Genomic DNA, 22,587 nt, shown 5'->3' with positions numbered 1-22,587 from the left:
TACTGCTGCTATTTAGCCCTAGGAAGCTGGACCGCTTCCTGTCGGCCTTGACACATTTCCTGTGTCCTTATATTTGCGAGGGGGAGACAAGCACCACCACCCAGCTCAGTGTGCATTCAGGGACATGTTTCTGAGTCATTGCTCATCATCAGCCTGAAGTAGCAGCACCAGCTGGCTGAAGATGCATGTCAAACCCTCGCAAATATATATATTTTTAGTGAAAACGCATTCACTGATTACAAAAATTAGAAATGATCTAATTATAAATCTCACAGAGAGAATTAAGCAGTAGTGTTATGATAAAGTGTCAGTTCTGCATGTGGTGGAGGGGTCTATGTGGAAATTATTTCTTGAGGAGTTGTTGATATAATAATAATAATAATAATTAGAGAACTGACATGCACGCACCCAACAAATTTTAACATATAAACAGCTTTCCAAATGCAACGAATAACGTTCATACCAGGGATCATGTATGTATGGGAATATTTATATATACATATATGTATGTATGTACGTATGTGTGAGGGGATAGATATATATGTGTTTGTCCCCGTCATATGTGGTGACAGTGACTGTTGACTATTTTGGTATGCATGTGCAGCCATCTGTGTATGTGCATCTGAGCACACATATATGTACTCATGTAGTTATGTTTTTGTATCCATGTATATCTGCATATGGTAATGAATACATGCATAGGCATGTATATTGGAGTTTTTATAACTATTTATATGGTTTTATATACTTTTTGTAGGCTTTTTTATGTGCCTTATATTTTTATATTTTAATTTTATTCTTATTTTATATTTGTATTGAATTTTGTAAATCTCTGAAGAGGCCTAGCATGTACCCTATCATGCATGTACCCTACTTACATCATTTTCATCTACTAATTACTCCAGCGTACGGGAGGCATAGAGATAGAATGGGGCATGCGAACTCTAGGCCGAAACAACTGTAAGATTTTGTCCCTTCTCCAATTACTAAATCCTTTAAATTTGAAATGTTAATTGTTGATATGACATGGTATGTCATAAGTGTCTGTATATTGTGTTTTTTGTCAATTTAGTTATAAAATTAATAGATTAATCAACAGAATACAGTGTCTGCAAGTTCATTAGTACCTCATATTCCCCTCTATTTTCTTATTGCTGTATATATATATATATATATATATATATATAAATATATATATTTATATATATATATAAATATATATAAACATATATATAAATATATATATTTATATATATATATAAATATATATAAACATATATATAAATATATATATTTATATATATATATAAATATATATAAACATATATATAAATATATATATTTATATATATATATAAATATATATAAACATATATATAAATATATATATTTATATATATATATAAATATATATAAACATATATATAAATATATATATTTATATATATATATAAATATATATAAACATATATATAAATATATATATTTATATATATATATAAATATATATAAACATATATATAAATATATATATTTATATATATATATAAATATATATAAACATATATATAAATATATATATTTATATATATATATAAATATATATATAAATATATATATATATATATATATATAAATATATATATATATATATATATATATATATATAAACATATATATAAATATATATATTTATATATATATATAAATATATATATAAATATATATATATATATATATATATATATATATATATATATATAGGCGTAGGAGTGGCTGTGTGGCAAGTAGCTTGCTTACCAACCACATGGTTCCGGGTTCAGTCCCACTGCTTGGCACCTTGAGCAAGTGTCTTCTACTATAGCCTCGGGCTGACCAAAGCCTTGTGAGTGGATTTGGTAGACAGAAACTGAAAGAAGCCCGTCATATATATGTATGTGTGTGTATATGTTTGTACCCCCCAACATTGCTTGAAAACCGATGCTGGTGTGTTTACGTCCCTGTAACTTAGCGGTTCGGCATAAGAGACCAATAGAATAAGTACTAGGCTTACAAAGTCCTGGGGTCGATTTGCTCGACTAAAGGCAGTGCTCCAGCAAGTCAAATGACTGAAACAAGTAAAAGAGAGTATATATATGTATATAAATATATATATATATACAACTGCAGCGTGGAAGGTGTTTATAAGCCATTTAAAATAACACACAAAGACCGTTAGATTCACTTCAACATTTAAATTTAATTTGTCAAAATATTTTCGTCGCTTTGAGACCGCGACCTGTTCACTGACAAAATTTAAATGTTGATGTGAATCTAATGGTCTTTGTGTGTTATTTTAAATGGCTTATAAACACCTTCCACACTGCAATTGTTTTCGTTCCAGCACACACACACACACACATATATATATATATATATATATATATTCCGATGAACGGGAACGTGAAACTCAGAGTAACAGTCTTTTGTTATATTTCTGCTGCTTTTAAATAAAGCATATTACTCTACCTCTGGTATTTGAGTACTCTTTTCTCCACCTTGTTGCACATTCTATGTGCTTACTCCGGTATATATATATATATATATATATATATATATATATGTGTGTGTGTGTGTGTGTGTACATTAATATATACTTGGAAAAGGATATATATTTATATATATATATGTATATTTATATAAATATACAAATAAATATATATATATATATAAATATATATATTTATATAAATATAGATATAAATATATATATATAAATATAAATATATATACATAACTATATATATATATATATATATATAAATATATACATAACTATATATATATATCATCATCATCATCGTTTAACGTCTGCTTTCCATGCTAGCATGGGTTGGACGACTTAACTGAGGACTGGTGAAACCGGATGACAACACCAGGCTCCAATCTAAATTTGGCAGAGTTTCTACAGCTGGATGCCCTTCCTAACGCCAACCACTCAGAGAGTGTAGTAGGTGCTTTTACGTGTCACCTGCACGAAGGCCAGTCAGGCGATACTGGCAACGGCCACGCTCGAAATGGTGTCTTTTATGTGCCACCCGCACAAGCCAGTCCAGGGGCACTGGCAACGATCTCGCTCGAAAATCCTACGGAGGCCAGTCAGGCGGTACTGGCAACTGCTACGCTCAAAATGGTGCATCTTATGTGCCACCCGCACAAGAGCCAGTCCAGGGGCACTGGCAACGATCTTACTTGGCTAGCCGGGTCTTCTCACGCACAGCACATTTCCAAAGGTCTCGGTCAGTAGTCATCGCCTCGGTGAGGCCCAATGTACGTAGGTCTTGCCTCACCACCTCAGCCCAAGTCTTCCTGGGCCTACCTCTTCCACGGGTTCCCTCAACTGTTAGGGTGTGGCACTTTTTCACGCAGCTATCCTCATCCATTCTCACCACATGTCGATACCAGCGCAATCGTCTCTCTTGCACACCACAACTGATGCTTCTAATGTTCAGCTTTTTTCTCAAGATACTTACACTCTGACGGGTATTCACATTGACATTACACATCCAACGCAGCATACTGGCTTCATTCCTTGCGAGCTTACGTATGTCCTCAGCAGTTACAGCCCATGTTTCACTGCCATGTAGCATGGCTGTTCGTACACATGCATCATACAGTCTGCCTTTTACTCTGAGTGAGAGTCCCTTTGTCGCCAGCAGCGGTAAGAGCTCTCTAAACTTTGCCTAGGCTATTCTTATTCTAGCAGCTACACTTTCAGCGCACCCACCCCACTACTAACTTGGTCGCCCAGATAGCGGAAGCTATCGACTACCTCTAGTTTTTCACCCTGGAATGAGATAGAAGTTGTTTCCTGTTTGTTTACAGTCTTTATTGCACCTGAACATCTGCCACAAACAAAAACTAACTTCCTAGTTAACCTGCCTTTGATGTTGCTGCACCTCTTATGTGTCCATAGCTTGCACCAGGTACATCTTATAGAGTTACTACCTACTCCTTTTCTACATACTGAGCAGGGCCATCTACCTGAAGGGGTTTGTGTTTTATCTACCTTCCTACTTATTAGGATTTTGGTTTTAGCTATATATAAATATAAATATATAAATAAATATATATACATAACTATATATACATAAATATATATATATATATATATATATATATATATATACACATATATAAATCTATATACTTATATAAATATAAATACTTATAAATATATATTCTTATATAAACATATATACTTATATAAATATATATACTTATACATACATATATATATATATATATTTATGTATATATGTGTGTGTGTGTGTGTGTGTGTGTGTGTGTGTGTGTGTGTGTGTATTTATTTTCTCTTAGTTAATAATTAACTCAGGCAAAATAGATTGCTTAATAGATACCAAGGCAGCAAAGATCACAGAATGACTGTGGTGTAACTCCTGTTTATGAGGTAGAAACCCTCTGTTATATTGGGCATTTGAGTAAATATAAAATTTAATAAATGGTGTAATATGCATATGTTAAATGAATTCTTTTACGTTGTGCTCCAATAACCTTATACCTTTGATTTCATTGCTCCTTCGTACCTCCATCTCCTTCACTTGCTGTTTTCACTTTCTTCAGCAAAGATAGGAGTTATTTATCCTGTTTAGGTTATGTTAGTGGCATTATTCTGCGTCTCAGAATTTTAATTGTCTTCTTTAACTTTCTTAGACATATCTAAGATTCGTTTGTTTACATTTATCGTAAGATGAATTCAAAACATATAAATTTTTTCTTCTCCCTGCTTTATTACATATAAAATACTGCACCACACAAAATTTTATTTTATCTATTGGAAAACCCTTGCACCAACAAATATAGAGCATGATTATCTAAGTAAACTTCGGTAATAATATTAACTTAGTTTATACAAGTAATTTTTTTTTGCTCCCCTCTACTTTCCATCTCACTTAACAACACAATTTCTCTCTTTAGATTAATAGACCATCCATCACCTTTATAAATTGTCATTCACTTAATATCTTACTAGTTAATATAAGCATCATTTTCCTATACATATAGCACTGCCTTAATATTCATTACCACACGACTATCGTGTGTATATGCGTACAAATGTATGTATATGTATGTATGTGTCTATGTATGTGTATGTATGTGTGTGAATATATATGTGCATATATGTATATATATATATGTGTGTACATATGTATGTATGCATATGAACTTGTGTATATATATATATATATATACTTATAGGCATTTATGTCAACACCACATGTATAAATAGAAGATTAATTCCCCTTTACGGTCCCATAATACATAAAACACTCTTCTCCCATTTTTATCGGGTTTTAAATCATTTTATTGACTTCCCATTCTAAATTCTAAATTTCTTCTTTTCCTTCCCTCCTTGTCCAATGTACTGTTTCGTAGCGTTGCAACTTCCAACGGTTTTTTCAAATAAGATAGGTAGCAATCTTCTCTACCCACAGTTATCACATTCGGTTAAAATGTCTTACGGTTAAGTTGGATCCTATGTATTTCCCTGCACAGAAGATTACAACTTTATCAACATTACTTATTCCTTTGGAAGGAACCATTTGTAATCTTCGAAACATATGTCGGAAATAAAAGAATTCATTTAACACATGCGTATTACTCCATTTATTAAATTTTATATATATATATATATATATATATATCTGTAAATAATATGTGACAATTATTCGGTAGCCATGATAAAACTCTGAGTTTCAGATGTCAGGGCAGAAACCCACGCCACCATCTCTTCAGTTATCTGGCCATCGAAAAATGTCATATTATTTACAGATAAATTCCTCTATTTACATAATATCGATGTCTCTTTCTTTCTTTTGTCGTCTTACCTTTTCTATAAATATATATATATATATATATATATATATATATATATATATATATATATATGTTGTTGTACTTGGGGATGGTCATATTGCCAGTTTAGCCAATAAAAACACACGCACTGTATATTTGGTGTTAATTTGCTTCAGCTTTATATTACATTAATCTTAATCTTATTTCGGCCAGAGTTCTTTCGTAACACTTCTGTGACCTCATCAGTGGTCCTTTGTTTCCTTCCTTCTTATGTGTGTCTCACCTTGCTAACTATCAGCCATTTTGTTATATATATATATATTCATATACACACACACACACACACACATATATACACATATATACATACACAGATTTTCTGGGCAGGGAACACTGACGGGGTCGGGGGCGTAGGAATACTTCTAGCGGAGAAATGGGTGGATAAGGTAATCGAGGTCGTTAGAGTAAGTGACAGAGTACTTAAGATCAGACTAGTGCTTCATCATAGATTAGCTACTGTCATCTCAGCCTATGCACCTCAACCTGGGCTACCAGATGGTCTGAAAGACCAATTCTATGACACCCTCTTGCAAACTACCTCGTCGACGAGTGACAGGGACCTTCTCTTTGTGGCTGGAGACTTCAACGGTCATGTCGGACGTCGTGCTGGGGGCTTCCATGGCATACATGGAGGCTATGGCTTCGGTTCCCGCAACGAGGAGGGAACCAGACTGCTGGAGTTCTGTGATGCAACCAATCTTATGGTCTGCAATACCAACTTCAGGAAACCTGCCAGTCACCTAGTCACCTACCGCTCCGGCAGACACTCTAGCCAAATCGACTACATCCTCGCCAGAAATAGGGAAAGAGGGCGGCTTATAAATGCCAAAACCTACCCTGGCGAAGAATGTACCCCACAACATAGATTAGTAGTTAGCGACTTTGGGATCAAGGCAAAATGGGTGCCCAGAATTAGACAGGCTTGGAGAAGAAGGGTGTGGAAGCTTAAAGACCCTGCAAACGGACAGAGACTTAGAGACAAGTTACTTGAAGCATTTAACGAAATAGAAGGGGATATAGCATCATACAACGTGGAAGACAATTGGAGATTTCTGCGGGACAACCTGTTGAAAGCCACCGACCAGATTTGTGGGTGGTGTAAGGTCCCCTCCCAACCCAGAGTAACGTGGTGGTGGAACAAGGAGGTAGACAGGGCTATTAGACAAAAGAAACAAGCTTGGAAGGACTGGAAGAACGGTGGTAGCAGGGAATTGTACCAATGTGCCAGAAGGGAGGCTAGGCGACAGGTTTATTTAGCCAGAGGGGAAGCAGATAAGGAAAGATTTGCCAATGTTCTGCGCCGTGAGGACCAAAGACTCGAGGTATTTCGGGTTGCAAGACAGTGTAGGAGAGAGAATAGTGATGTTGTAGGAGAGAAATGTGTTCGCATGGATGATGGTACGCTTGCATTAAATGAGGATGCAAAGAAAGAGGTCTGGAGATGCCACTACGATAGATTGCTTAATAAAGAGAATGAATGGGAGAAAGAGAGCCTGCCTTATGTCGACCCAATAGAGGGACCAGCTATCCGAGTTGATAGTACCAGGGTAGATAAAGCAATTAAGAGTATGAAGACCGGGAAAGCCCCCGGCCCATCAGGAATCACTGCAGAGATGCTCAAAATATCTGGCAGTGTTGGCTATAGCCTAGTCACCCGTATTACGAACCAGGTGATACACGAAGGAGTCATACCCTATGACTGGTGTAGCAGCATCATAGTCAACTGCTACAAAGGTAAAGGGGACGCTTTAGATACAAATAATTACAGAGGCATCAAGCTGTTAGATCAGGTTATGAAAGTTACAGAGAGGGTCATAGCCCAACTAATTAGGGAGCAAATCAATTTAGATGAGATGCAGTTTGGGTTCGTGCCAGGTAAAAGCACTACTGATGCCTTATTTCTAGTGAGACAGTTGCAAGAGAAATACCTAGCCAAGGATAAACCTCTGTACCTGGCTTTCGTTGACATGGAGAAAGCCTTTGACAGGGTCCCCCGATCCCTTATCTGGTGGTTAATGAGGAAACTTGGGATAGAAGAATGGCTAGTGAGAGCTGTGCGAGCCATGTACAGAGATGCGGCCAGTAAGGTGAGGGTTGGAAATGAGTACAGCAATGAATTCCGGGTAGAGGTAGGGGTCCACCAAGGTTCCGTCCTCAGCCCCCTATTATTTACCATAGTCCTCCAGGCAATCACAGAGGAGTTCAAGACAGGTTGCCCCTGGGAGCTCCTCTATGCTGATGACCTTGCCCTAATTGCGGAGTCACTATCAGAACTAGAGGAGAAGTTTCAGGTGTGGAAGCAAGGTCTAGAATTGAAGGGCCTTAGAGTCAACCTAGCTAAAACCAAAATCCTAATAAGTAGGAAGGTAGATAAAACACAAACCCCTTCAGGTAGATGGCCCTGCTCAGTATGTAGAAAAGGAGTAGGTAGTAACTCTATAAGATGTACCCGGTGCAAGCTATGGACACATAAGAGGTGCAGCAACATCAAAGGCAGGTTAACTAGCAAGTTAGTTTTTGTTTGTGGCAGATGTTCAGGTGCAATAAAGACTGCAAACAAACAGGAAACAACTTCTATCTCATTCCAGGGTGAAAAACTAGAGGTAGTCGATAGCTTCCGCTATCTGGGCGACCAAGTTAGTAGTGGGGGTGGGTGCGCTGAAAGTGTAGCTGCTAGAATAAGAATAGCCTGGGCAAAGTTTAGAGAGCTCTTACCCCTGCTGGCGACAAAGGGACTCTCACTCAGAGTAAAAGGCAGACTGTATGACGCATGCGTACGAACAACCATGCTACATGGCAGTGAAACATGGGCTGTAACTGCTGAGGACATACGTAAGCTCGCAAGGAATGAAGCCAGTATGCTCCGTTGGATGTGTAATGTCAATGTGAATACCCGTCAGAGTGTAAGTATCTTGAGAGAAAAGCTGAACATTAGAAGCATCAGTTGTGGCGTGCAAGAGAGACGATTGCGCTGGTATGGACATGTGGTGAGAATGGAGGAGGATAGCTGCGTGAAAAAGTGCCACACCCTAACAGTTGAGGGAACCCGTGGAAGAGGTAGGCCCAGGAAGACCTGGGCTGAGGTGGTGAGGCAAGACCTTCGTACATTGGGCCTCACCGAGGCGATGACTACGGACCGAGACCTTTGGAAATGGGCTGTGCGTGAGAAGACCCGGCAAGCCAAGTAAGATCGTTGCCAGTGCCCCTGGACTGGTTCTTGTGCGGGTGGCACATGAGATGCACCATTTTGAGCGTGGCCGTTGCCAGTACCGCCTGACTGGCTCCTGTAGGATTTTCGAGCGAGATCGTTGCCAGTGCCCCTGGACTGGCTTGTGCGGGTGGCACATAAAAGACACCATTTCGAGCGTGGCCGTTTTCGTGCGGGTGACACGTAAAAGCACCCACTACACTCTCTGAGTGGTTGGCGTTAGGAAGGGCATCCAGCTGTAGAAACTCTGCCAAATCAGACTGGAGCCTGGTGTTGCCATCCGGTTTCACCAGTCCTCAGTCAAATCGTCCAACCCATGCTAGCATGGAAAGCGGACGTTAAACGATGATGATGACACATATATATATATATACATCATATAGAATGAAATAAGAAAGCCATGGCTGTGAGGAGTTTTCTTGATATTTTTAAGGAAATGTTATTACAGCTGTGGTGTGAATAAAAATTTGAGAATGTATTGGTAGTATTTGTGGAAAATGGGAAGGAGAGATGTGTATGATGATAAAGAGGAGATAGGACAAATTAAAAAGAGGAGGAGAAACTGAGAGGAAGAAAGGGAGAAATAAGAAAAAGGAAAAAAGGGAGAAATGATGAAGGGATATCCATAATATCCCAGAAACAGCTGTACAACTATTACCTTATAAATATCCTGAAAATTCCTTACAGTCTTGGCTTTGTCATCTCATTCTGTATAATATATACATGCATGCTAATACAAGTCTCATATTAGACTCCTCACTCATATCATTATCGAACCAAGAGTTAAACTACAGTCTGTCCATAGCACTTACTTAGCATTACCTGACATTCTTTGGGTCTTCTAGATACCAATACCTCTCATATATATATATATATATTGTACATATTACATTTACAAATAAATCAAAAATCAGTGGTGTTCATTTTACAAAATATATTAAATTACAATTATTGTCATATGTCATGCATTTATAAGTAGATGTTTTCTATGTATAATTATATGTAATATGTGTATGTATTTGCATATGTGTTACTTGGTCCTTCCATCTTCTGTTCAGTTTTAACATTTTAAATCACACCCTTCATTGCATTCCCTCTTTGTGTAGGAAAGGCCAAGGAGTGAAACAGACAAGAAATAGACAAATGCTAAACAAATCATCTGAAGCAGGAGACCAAGAATGTCCAAAAACAGCACATTTTTTTTTTAAATAAGAGCTCCAATAAAAAATATCCATTTTTGTTTTGCCACAGATTAAGCCTTGAACCATCAACCATCGAACAACCCAAGCTGCATTTCTGTCCCTCTCATGAGCAGGCACTTTGCTTTGCAAATTGTAATTGTTTTTATGTTACTAGTTTGTTTCTTTGTTTTTATTCTATTTTAACATTCTTACCCCCTGCCAACCATTTATTTTAAGCCATTTTGTAGTTGTTGTCATCATCCTTTACTTTATTGTTATTGTTTTATCTCACAAACTTGTGGCTTCTTTATCAAATGACCTCCCAAGACCAAGTGATCCACTATTTTCTGTATTAGCTCCAACAGAGCCAGTTAAACCACTGTTTCCCACTCCTAAAGAAACAGAGTTGGAGGGTTCTTGTTGCTTCTGTTGCAGCAGTCGAATTTGAACTTTCACATCGAGACAGATCATTCGCTCTTCATGAATCTTCTGACACAATTCAGTATTCTTTTTCTGGATAATGAAATAATAACAACAATAATAATTATAATAATATTAACCAACAACAACTAAATTAATAATAATTATAATAATAATAATGATAATAATAATAATAATAATAATCCTTTCTACTAAAGACACAAAGCCTGAAATTTTGGGGGAGGGGACTAGTTGATTACATCAGCCCCAGTGTTTCCCTGGTATTTAATTAACTGACCCCGAAAAGATGAAAAACAAAGTCGACCTCAGCACAATTTGAACACAGAATGTAAAGATGGATGAAATGCTGCTAGGCATTTTACCTGGTGTGCTAACAATTCTGCCAGCTTGGCCCCTTTAAGTTATAATTTGTTATGGACTTGACTGAATTAGTAAGAATATATCAATTTCAAATTTTGTTACAAGGCCAGCAATTCTGGAGGAGAAGGTAAACCAATTACATCAACCTTAGGGTTTAACTGGTATTTAATTTATCAACCCTGAAAAGATTAAAAGCAAAATTGACCTTGGCAGAATTTGAATATTAGCGATGATGATGATGATGGTTTCAAATTTTAGTACAAGTCCAGCAATTTCAAAGGAGTGAGTAAGTCGATTATATCAACCCCAGTGCTTGGCTGGTACTTATTTTACTGACTGCAAAAGGATGAAAGGCAAAGTTGACCTTGGCAGAATTTGAATAATAATAATAATAATAACAACAACAACAACGACAATGATAATTAAAAGATAAAAATTTTGGCACAAGGCCAGGAATTTCAGGGAAGGAGGTAAGTTGATTATATTGACCCCAGTGTTTAACAGGTACTTATTTTATTGACCCTGAAAGGGTGAAAGGCAAATTGACCTTGGGGAAATTTGAAGATAGATGTAATACCACCAAACATTTTGCCCAGCATGCTAATAATTCTGCCAGCTCACTGCCTTAATAATGATTTCTTTATTAAGCACAAGTGTTTTAGTTAAGAAAAACATTATGGACAGTACAGGACAAAACAATGTGTGTGTGTATGTGTGTTGTTGTGAGGGTTTTGCATGTAAACAAGACTAACAAAATTTACAAAAAAAAAAAGGAAGAAATCAGCAATGTGCAATCCTCAATAGGGAGGAGACATTTGAGGGCTACTCATGGCAAAACCCCATAAAAAAAACCATGGGTACCCTGACTTTTGAGGCAGGTGCCTTTTTTCCTTTCCTTTTTCCAACTACAGGCATATGCTCAGGGCAGGCCCGTTCACTAGCACCATTCTCACCACTTTCATCAACCTTTCGGCCAAACTGGCTAGAAGACAACACTTCCTTCTCTACCCTTATTTTCCTTCAGCTTCAGTCCCTTCAATCTTGTCCACCATACAACCTCACATATGACAGCAAGTGTTCGACATAAACCCACAGGTCAGCAATGCTTGGGCACTGGACAAGTGCATCATCCTGCACGCATCTCAGAAATGCTCAGCTGACAGCACTTCCATACCTGTAAAGTTTATCTCGAACAGGTAACACTCCAGTAGCACTGCCAGGCCAGAGATTTTTGGAAATTATCCATTGGTCCCGGCCCAAAAGTTCCCTGGAAAAGAGTGACTAGCTGATTTTCTTTCACACCCAAGGTCTCCCCAAGAACATTGTCGCACTTTTCCTCTATAAAAAGCTAAAGCGGACATTCCACCTATCACAATGTCCAATTGGCTGAGCGCTGTGAGCACTTGAAGACTTCCTCTTTGCAAATACTCCCTTTTGGTCTCTGTTTTACCTAGGACTGCAGCTCCATTAAAGAAACTAGCTGTGGAAATATGTCTGGTGAACAGCGACCACATCTGTTCACTGTCAAGGAAGCACTGGAGATATTGTAGCCTCAGTGCATATCTGCACATCATCAACCAAGGTATGCCCAGACCACCATGTAGCAGGTGCTGACAGCAGATAGACTGCCTGACCACCGGGACATGTCCCTTCTACAAGAAGTGGAAGAGTATATGCTCCAGCATAATCAGACGGTGGCTAGGACAAGGCATGATGGTCAAGTGATAGTAGATGATGGGCACAATATACAGGTTAGCCTCTCAATGCCTCCATTTTGTGTAGTAGTGGCTTGAGAGTCAGTACATACAAGATAGATGAGAGAGGACAACCCTGCTGGACCAAGCGCATGATGTTGAATGGCTCTGAGAGGTGACTGTTCACTCTGACCACTGAACAGATGTTGCTGTGCATTGCAGTGATCCAGCTCTTGAATACAGGCCCAAAACCAGCTGAATTGAGTACCACTGCTATTGAAAACTTCAGACTGATCTAAATTGATCAGGGCTCCATCTGTGCCAGGTTCTTTAGTCACTTTCTCAATGATCTATCACATGCGATGGAAGTTGTCATGGATGGATCTTTTGGGGATGGCACATGTCTGTGTTTCCCCTACCAGATCCCTGACAACACGCACCAACCTTGTAGCTAACACCTTGGCCAAAATTTTGAACTCTGCATTCAGCTGAATTATGGGCCTAAAGTTGTCAATACAATCCCCCTTATTCGGGTTTTTTCTCAGCAATACCACTGCTTCTTGGCTTACAAAACTGGGAATTTTCCCATTCTGTTGCCAGTTGCAGTAAATGTTTGCTAAGAGGTTGCCAAACAAGTCTGGCAAGTAAGCGTAAAGCTCGTAGGGCAGACCACCCAAACCATGTGATTTGCCCAATAATATTAACAATAATAATCTTATAATAATTCTGCTTGTCACTGTTTTACTTAGCCCATCAGTAACACTTTCATGTGATTAGATAAAAAGAGGGAGGGAGAAGCATCCATGACATGAGGTAAGGGGAATGTAATTGTAAGGCTTTCACGTGAAAAGTTGAAGGGAAAAAGAGGAGAAAAAAGATAAGGCGAAGAGTGAGACAAAAAGAAGGAGAAAGAAAAAGATGGAGAGAGAAAAGTGTCCATGACGTGAGGTAGGGGAAAACGTAATAATTTTAGCAGAGGGTGATGTTCTGATGGTGAGGTTAAAGAAAGGCACAAAGAGGTGAGTGGGGAGAAAGAGGGGGGAGGGGAGAAAGAGAGGGGAGGGGAGAAAGAGAGGGGAGGGAGGGAGAGAACGAGAGGGAGGAGGGAGAGAAAGAGAGGGTACGGAGAGAGAGGGGGAAGAGAGATGATGGTGGTGGTGATGGTGCTTCAATAGTGAAAAGTGTATTTTTTTTAATTGAACTAAGTTTTTTGTATCACCTACCACTTAACGCATGCGTATAAGTGCAATTCTGTGAAATATTCACGCTTATTTACATGGCAGATATATGCAATTTCAAATTTCACTCAAGATTCTATCATATGTACAGGATAGTTTTTGTTTTGTTTATGGAAAAAATGGAAAAATAAGAGTGAATATTTATTTTATGAATGTTGTGTATTAAGTCTATAAAACTGTGCATAAAGTGTTTATATAAAGTACATTAAGTAATCATTAGATTCCAATTTCTTTCACTTTTCAATGAGTAACAGATGGGTACAGACACAACATAGGCTACACTTTCAGGTTTTTTGGATAAAGTTTTCAGAAATAACCCAATAGGTTTACCATTAATTCCGTGAAATATTCACAGATGCTGCTAGTAATAATTTGAAGTAACACAAACTGAATATAAGCTGAAGCATGATAATACAGCCAGGATCATCCATCTACAAGTGTGTCAGAAAAATGGTTTTATTGATGAGGTCAACTGGTATAACCACAAACCACAAAATGTCATGGAGAACATCAATGTTACATTTATCTGAGACTTTAGCATACAAACAGACAATGTGACAGAACACAAGGCCAGATAATTTGGTCCTGTACAAGAAAGATAGAAAATGTGACATTATTAACAAACCAATCGCCAGGAGCAAGAATATAAAAATCAAGGCGTAGGAGTGGTTTGTGGTAAGTAGCTTGCTTACGAACCACATGGTTCCAGGTTCAGTCCCACTGTATGGCACCTTGGGCAAATGTCTTCTACTATAACCTCAGGCCGACCAAAGCCTTGTGAGTGGATTTGGTAGACGGAAACTGAAAGAAGCCCGTTGTATATATGTATATATGTGTGTGTGTATATGTTTGTGTGTGTGTATATGTTTGTGTGTCTGTGTTTATCCCCCAACATTGCTGGACAACCGATACTGGTGTGTTTATGTCCCCATAACTTAGTGGTTTGGCATAAGAGACCGATAGAATAAGTACTAGGCTTACAAAGAATAAGTCCTGGGGTCAATTTGCTTGACTAAAGGCAGTGCTCCAGCATGGCCACATTCAAATGACTGAAACGAGTAAAAGAGTATGAAGAGAAAGTGACCAACTTCAGCGGGCTGAGAAAAGAACTGGAAAAGATATGGAACTTAAAGGCTGCATGTGTAATTCCAATCATAGTTGGCTCATTCAGAATGGTAATTACCAATTTCAAATCCCAGTTAGTTACAACTCAAAAGTAGCATGAAGCTGCTGTAGAAAGCCACATTGCTTGGAACAGCAAGCATCAAAAGAAGTGCCCTTGAGAGCTGAGGATGCTGGGATGTAACTTGCTCTCTCAAGTAGAAATCATTCCAGTTTAATACTCTCATACTGTGGTAACTTAATAATGATGATAAAGGCCTGAGGAGAAGCTTCGGATGAGGTTGGGAAGTTGGAATGTGAGCAGTCTACGTGGAAGGGGAACTGAGATATGTGAGGAACTGAGGAAGAGGGAGGATGTGTGCTGTGTGCAGGAGGCTAGGTGGAGGGGCCAGAATGCAAGATTTGAGGGGGTCAAGGGAAGAAGGTACAAGTTGTGGTGGTCGGGAAAGAGCAAGTGAACTGGAGGAGTGGGAGTTTTGATGAAGGAAGAAATCTGTGAGAAGGTGGTGGAGGTCAGGAGAAAGAGTGACAGAGTGGTAACGTTAGTGTTAGCATTTGAGGAAGAAGTGGTGAGGGTGGTTTGTGGGTATGGTTCGCAAAGTGGAAGAGGGATCGCTGAGAAAGAGCAGTTCTTTGGTGAAATGACATAAGGTCATAAGGTGGATGAATTGGTTTTGGGCATGGGTGATTTTAATGGACATGTTGGGAAATGGATCCCAGGCTTTGAGGGTGTGCATGGAGGAAAAGGAATTGGGGAGAGAAATTTGGAAAGAAGGATGCTGTTGGAGTTTTGTGATGAGAAAGAGTTGTGTGTGGCAAACACATGGTTTAGGAAGACAGAGAAAAGGAAGGTGACTTTCAGTGTGGGAGGGAATGAGACAGAGATTGACTTCATGTTAGTTGGCAGGAAAAACAGAAAGTATCTGAGAGATGCAAAGACAATACCAGGAGAGTTGCAGCACAGGTTGGTGTTGCTGACTTGGATAAGAAGAAAGTTAAAAAGTGTGTGAGAAAGGGAACAGTTGAGAGGAGAAAGGTGTGGAGACTGAAGGAAGAAAACACAAGAGCAAGGTTTGAAGAGAGAGTTGGGAAATTGGTAAGCATTGATGCACCAGATTTGTGGAAGTCTATTAAAGAAGGGGTACTAAAGGCAAGTGACGGAGTGTGTGGAAGGATGAAAGGTAGGAGAGATTGAAGAGATACATGGTGGTGGAACGAGGAGGGTTATGATAGTGAGGAAGAAGGAGGCGCACAAAGCTTTATGTAATAATAGGACTGAGCAAATGAAAGCAAGGTATAATAACATGAAGAATCGTGCAAAGAGGGTGGCTGCGAGATCTATGAGGAAGGAGCTGAGAAGAGGTTGAGTGAGCTGGATGAGAACCCAGATAGAGTGTTTAGGTTTATTAAATCAATGAAAAAAGATGGAAGAGATGTTGAGGGAGGAAGAGGCATTGAGGGGGGGGGGGGGGGTGATGGAAGGTTGAAGGACAGGGGAAGAGTTTGGAAGGAGCATATGGAGGGAATCATGAATGAGGAGAATGAATGGGATCAGAGGGTGGAAGCTGCTGTGGTGAAGGGGCCAGTGGAGAGGGTTAGTCAGGAAGAAGTAGTGGAGGCAATGAAGGAAATGAAAACAGGAAAGGTAGCTGATCTATCAGAAGTAAGTGTGGAAATGATAACTGCAAGTGGAGAGATAGGGATTGTTGTGATGTTGGAGCTCTGCCAAGGTGTACTGGATCGAAGAGGAATGCCAGATGATTGGGCACTAAGTGTGGTGGTACCGATCTTCAAGGGAAAGGGGGGGGGGGTGATGAGTTGTGGGGCATATAGGGGAGTGAAGTTATTGGAGCATGCAATGAAAATAGGAGAAAGGGTGTTGGAGAGAATTCAGAAAGGGGTGGATGTCGACAAGATGCAATTTGGTTTTATGCCAGGTAGGGAGGCAATAGATGGAGTGTTCATTGTAAGGAGATTGCAAGAGGAATACAGAGAGAAGGAGTTGTACATGTGCTTCGTTGATCTGGAGAAGGCATTTGATAGGGTTCTAAGGAAGGTGATTGAGTGGGCATTGAGGAAGAGAGGTGTACTAGAGGTAATAGTGAGAGCAATGAGCTGTTGGGGGAGTTTGTGGTGAAAGTTGGTGTGCATCAGGGATCTGTGTTGTCACCGTTGTTGTTTGCAATAGTGGTTGATGTGGTGACAGAGAGTGCAAAAGAGGGATTGATAATGGAGATACTGAATGTGGATGACCTTGTTCTGATGAGTGAGACGATGAAAGGATTGAGGGAGAAGTTTTGGAAATGGAAGGAGGCATCTGAAAGCAAAGGTTTGAAGGTAAACTTCGGGAGGACAAAGACGATGGTGAGCAGGGTAGAAAAAGTGTTAGTGAGCAAGGTGGATCCATTCGGTGTATGTGGGAGGAGGGTGATGGCAAATGCGGTGTTGTGTACAAGATGTGAGAAATGGATTCATGGTAGATGTATGAAAATGAAGAAGGTGACCCTAAGACTGGCAAGAGAGTTTGTTTGTGGAAGATGTGAGAAAGGAGCCGGAGGAACCAGAGGAAACACTATGTAATGAGGTGGAAACGGTGAGAGGGTCTTGTTATTTGGGAGATAGGGTGGATGTAAGTGGTGGATATGAAGCAGCTGTGACAGCAAGAGTGAGACTTGGCTGGGTGAAGTTCAGGGAATGTGGAGCGTTGTTATATGGGAAAAGGTTCTCATTAAAAATGAAAGGAAGGGTCTATAAGAGTTGTGTGAGAGCTGCAATGCTGTATGGGAGTGAGACATGATGTCTGAGGGACGGAAAAATGATAATTTTGAGATAGACTGAGAGAGCAATGGTGAGAGAAATGTGTGTGGTGAAGCTGTTTGATAAGAGGAAGACTGAGGATTTGATGGGAATTCTGGGGTTGGAGGAAGTGGTGGAATGGTTTTCAAGGGCAAATGGAGTGAGGTGGTATGAGCATGTGTTGAGGACGGATGAAAAGCATGTTCTGAGGAGGGTAATTGCATTTGAGGTAAATGGAGCACGAAAGCAAGAGAGACCGAGGAAAAGATGGAGGGGACAGGTGGAGGAGATTGGGAGGGTTGGTTTGAAAAAGAGGATGCCCAAAACTGGGAATGATGGCAAGATGTGTGTTAGGGTGGTTGCTATGGCATTGAGGTAGATCTAGCCACCCTCGTTAACGGGGACACCAGATTTAAAACATTGGATGATGATGATGAATAATGAAGAAGTCTAACATAATATAAAAGCAAACTGGTTATGGTAATTTAAAAAAGAAATGGAAGATGGAGTGACACAAGAGAATATAACAATCACAGATAAGAAAGTAAAAGAGATGATTAAGAAAATACCAAGTTAGAAAGCCCCTAAACCACATCGAGTCCAGGGTTTCTGGCTCAAAAACCTCCTGAGTATACTCAACAATATATGACTATTTTTTATTGACTGCACAGAAAACAGAACACTAACATGGATGACAAAAAGAAAGACAGTACTGATACAGAAGGACAAAGAAAAGAGAAGGGAAGTCAGCAATAATAGACCTACTAATTGTTCGCCATTACTCTGTTAACTGCTAACAGAATGGGAAGTAGAACCAGCATTGTAAATGAATCGCAAGGTAACATGAAAATAGACAGGGACATTTTCCAAGGGTACTTGCTCTCTTCATTACTCTTCATCATTGTGCTAATCTCTCTGACAAATATACTGAAAAAATCCAGGCCTGCCTATGAGTTTACCAAATCTAAGATAAGAATAAATCACCTACTTTATATAGATGACCTCAAGACATATACAAAAAATGAGATAGACCTGGATTCTCTAATCTGAATAATGAGAATGTTGAATAAAGAGATTTTGGATGCAGTTTGGGGTAGACAAGTGTGCAGTACCAACTATGAAGAGAAGCCAGAAAACGAAGTCTGATGGCATAAAATTACCACAAGACAACATCATTTGATTGCTGTGGAATAATAATAGAAATGGTAAATGAGAGATAATAGAAATGGGAACGATACGATAATAGAAATGCAAAATGAGAAAGTCACTAAAAAGTATGAAAGGAGAATTAGGGAGGTGCTCAAAAGAAAATTAAATGGAGGGAACATCATTAAAGCCATAAATACATGAGCAATGCCAGTATTGAGATACTTAGCCCTCTTTCTGAAATGGACAAAAATCAAGCTGCAGAACTTAGAAGCGGAAAGCTGCTAACAATACACAACACACTCCATCTTAAAAGTAATGCTGACCAATTCTATTTGCTAAGAAGGGAAGGTGGTAGAGGATTACTAGACATGGAAGAAACTGTTGGTACTGCAATATTGGGTTTGAAATATTATGTAGTATAGAGCAAAGAAAGAATATTTTTGGTAGTCAGAGATACCCAAAAAGTGACTGAAACAGTAGGAGAATTCAAAGAGAAAAAGATAAACAACAGAATGAACAAATGTAAAGAAATAGAATTGCATGGCCAATTCACGCAACAAGCCAAAAAGGTTGCAAGTGAAGCCCACTGGCTTTGGTTGACAGATGGGAATTTAAAACAAGAACAGAAACATTAGTTATAGCTGCTCAGGATCAAGCCTTTAGAACAAATCTGGTAAAGGCAAAGATCAACAAAACTCAGTAAGACAGCAAATGTAGAATCTTTAGAATTTTTCAGACCCAATGATTTTGCCGGTCAACACCTTCTTATTCCAATGTTAAACATAATAATGGTTCATAATAATAAGAATAACTTCTGATATTAGCACAGATTTTGCAGAGAAGTATAGTCTGCTTAATTCACTCCATTTCTTGCTTGGTAATTATCAATACCAGAAAAATGAAAAGCAAAGTCCATCCAGTCAAATCTGAATGTATACTGATATAACAAAATATGAAAATCTTCAGAACCAACTGATTTGTTGTATTTAGTTACAACTCTTAATGCCCAAGTTTCAAACTCCATTGGAGTCAACTTTGATTTTCCTCTTTCTGGAGATTAAGGGGAAAAATTTTCTACCAGTTATATACTGTAATTAATTTCTTTTGGTGTTTCCTAAAAATGGTTCTGAATCAATTAATATAAGAAGGATCAGTGAGGTTTGCTGCCAAAGGGTCAACACTAACATACAGAAACACAAATACTGACACACATGCTTACACAACTAACACTAAAACTGCAAAAACAGCTGAACAAGTTACTGACAATTGACTTAACTGTGACTTGAAAAGCAAAATTATGAGACTTGCATCTCCAGAGACTGGAATTTTCAGCCCCTAAAGTAGTCCAGCTCTATCATCATCAAATTTCTGGCCATAAACTATCTCTAAGAGCAACAACCTAATATTCAAGGAGTCACAGTCTATACTGTTCACTTTCTTAGGACAGAAAAATGAGATCTTATGCTTAAAAGAGAAATAAAGTTTTTAAGTCATTGATTAGCAGTCAATGACTCCTGAACCAGTTGTTGAATGTCCTACCCATGAGGATAGATGCTGGATGTGTCGATACAATTGTTGTGATTAATAATAAATTCTCGTATAGTCCATCTTCCATCTCCATATATATATATCTTCTTAATATATAAAACTGAGAATGTGTGTGTGTGTGTGTGTGCGTGCGCATGTGTCTGTCGGTCTGTGCATATCCCAAAAACTCGAGAATTACCCAACCGGTTACATTAAAATTTTACACATGCCTGACATGTAATACTAAAATAGTGTAAGAGATAAGAGATTGCTCTGGGCTCGTATTAGGCAAGAAGTTGAAAATTGCTTTGGCCCAAGACACTGCATGGACCCTAAATAAGGCATATGTAAAATTTGAATGAAATCGATTGGGTAGTTCTCGAGTTTTAGGGATTCACATAGACAGATACACACACACATTATCAGTATTATATATTAATATATATATATATATAGGCGCAGGTGTGGCTTGCTTACCAACCACATGGTTCTGGGTTCAGTCCCACTGCGTGGCACCTTGGGCAAGTGTCTTCTACTATAGCCTCGGGCCGACCAAAGCCTTGTGAGTGGATTTGGTAGACGGAAACTGAAAGAAGCCCGTCATAAATATATATATGTGTGTGTATGTATATATGTACATATGTGTGGGTGTGTGTATGTTTGTGTTCTCTGTTTGTCTCCCCCACCATCGCTTGACAACCGATGCTGGTGTGTTTACGTCCCCGTAACTTAGCAGTTCAGCAAAGAGACCGATTGAATAAGTACTAAGCTTACAAAGAATAAGTTCTGGGGTCAATTTGTTCAACTAAAGGTGGTGCTCCAGCATGGCCACAGTCAAATGACTGAAACAAATAAAAGAATATATATATATATATATATATATATATATATATATATATATATATATAGATATATATATATATATATATAGATTTATATGTATATATATATGTATATGTGTATATATGTATAAATATATGTATGTGTATATATGTGTATATATTACATATACATATATATACATATTTATGTACACATATATACACACATATACATATAAATCTATATATCATAAGATTTTTAAACTTTTAAATTTTCATATTCAAAAGAGACAGAGACTTCAAATTCGATATATCGATTTATTCACCACTCTATGTTAACATTTCTGTGCCAAACTTATCCAGTGACTGGTCCATTGGATTTAGACGTTTGGCACTTCTTTAGGAGTGGTTACCTTTCGAACAAAACACGAAAAAACACATACATAACTATTATTAGGTCTTTAGGACATCGTTAGCTTTCGTGTTTGTTATTATAGGGGAGATAACTCCTTAATTTTCTATTTTTATTGCTCTCCTGTGGATTTCCACTAGATTAATTATTTTGTTTATTTCTCTTTACTATACTATATTACCCGTATACATATGCATACATACACATGCACACACACATACATATATATATATATATACACATATATATATATATATATATATATATATATATATATACATACATATACACACATATATATACCCATACATATATACACACATACATACAAATACAACACACATACATATATACATACACATGCACACACACATATACGCATACACATATATATATACATACATACATATACATACACAGATATATATACATATATATATATATATATATATATACATATATACATACATACATATATATACACACACACACTCTCTTTTATGCACTCATCCATATATGCATAATTGCACATACATGAGACATCATGCTGTACTTCATCACATCTTGAGATCATTTATACCAACGAAATGTACCTCTTATGATATGCGTACATTTCAGAGCATTATTCTTTACTTTATTAATCAATTTATCCTTAGAGAAGAGTATGTGGTACAGTTCCACCGTACAGAGCGAACAATACTTTCTTCCTCTCTCATATGGCA

General features: G+C 38.1%; 1 protein-coding gene across 10 annotated transcripts in view; it reads right to left on the bottom strand.

Moving 5' to 3' along the window:
- Positions 1-10,043: 10,043 nt before the first annotated feature.
- LOC106883353 (uncharacterized) overlaps positions 10,044-22,587 on the bottom strand; it is a 143,556-nt gene continuing 131,012 nt past the window's right edge. For 7 of the 10 annotated variants that reach the window (XM_089338286.1, XM_089338291.1, XM_089338285.1 and 4 more), the window contains exon 15: positions 10,044-10,818. In XM_089338286.1, the coding sequence (XP_089194412.1) occupies positions 10,594-10,818 (225 nt within the window). In that variant the 3' untranslated portion in view covers positions 10,044-10,593. Of the gene's footprint in view, positions 10,819-15,019; positions 15,088-22,587 lie in introns of all 10 variants that reach the window. The other 3 variants (XM_089338292.1, XM_089338294.1, XM_089338293.1) reach the window with 1 other exon arrangement.

This window comes from Octopus bimaculoides, chromosome 20 (genome assembly GCF_046866305.1).
Source record: "Octopus bimaculoides isolate indiv1 chromosome 20, ASM4686630v1, whole genome shotgun sequence".
In the NCBI taxonomy this organism is placed as follows: domain Eukaryota; kingdom Metazoa; phylum Mollusca; class Cephalopoda; order Octopoda; family Octopodidae; genus Octopus; species Octopus bimaculoides.
This window is presented reverse-complemented; position numbering and strand designations above follow the sequence as displayed.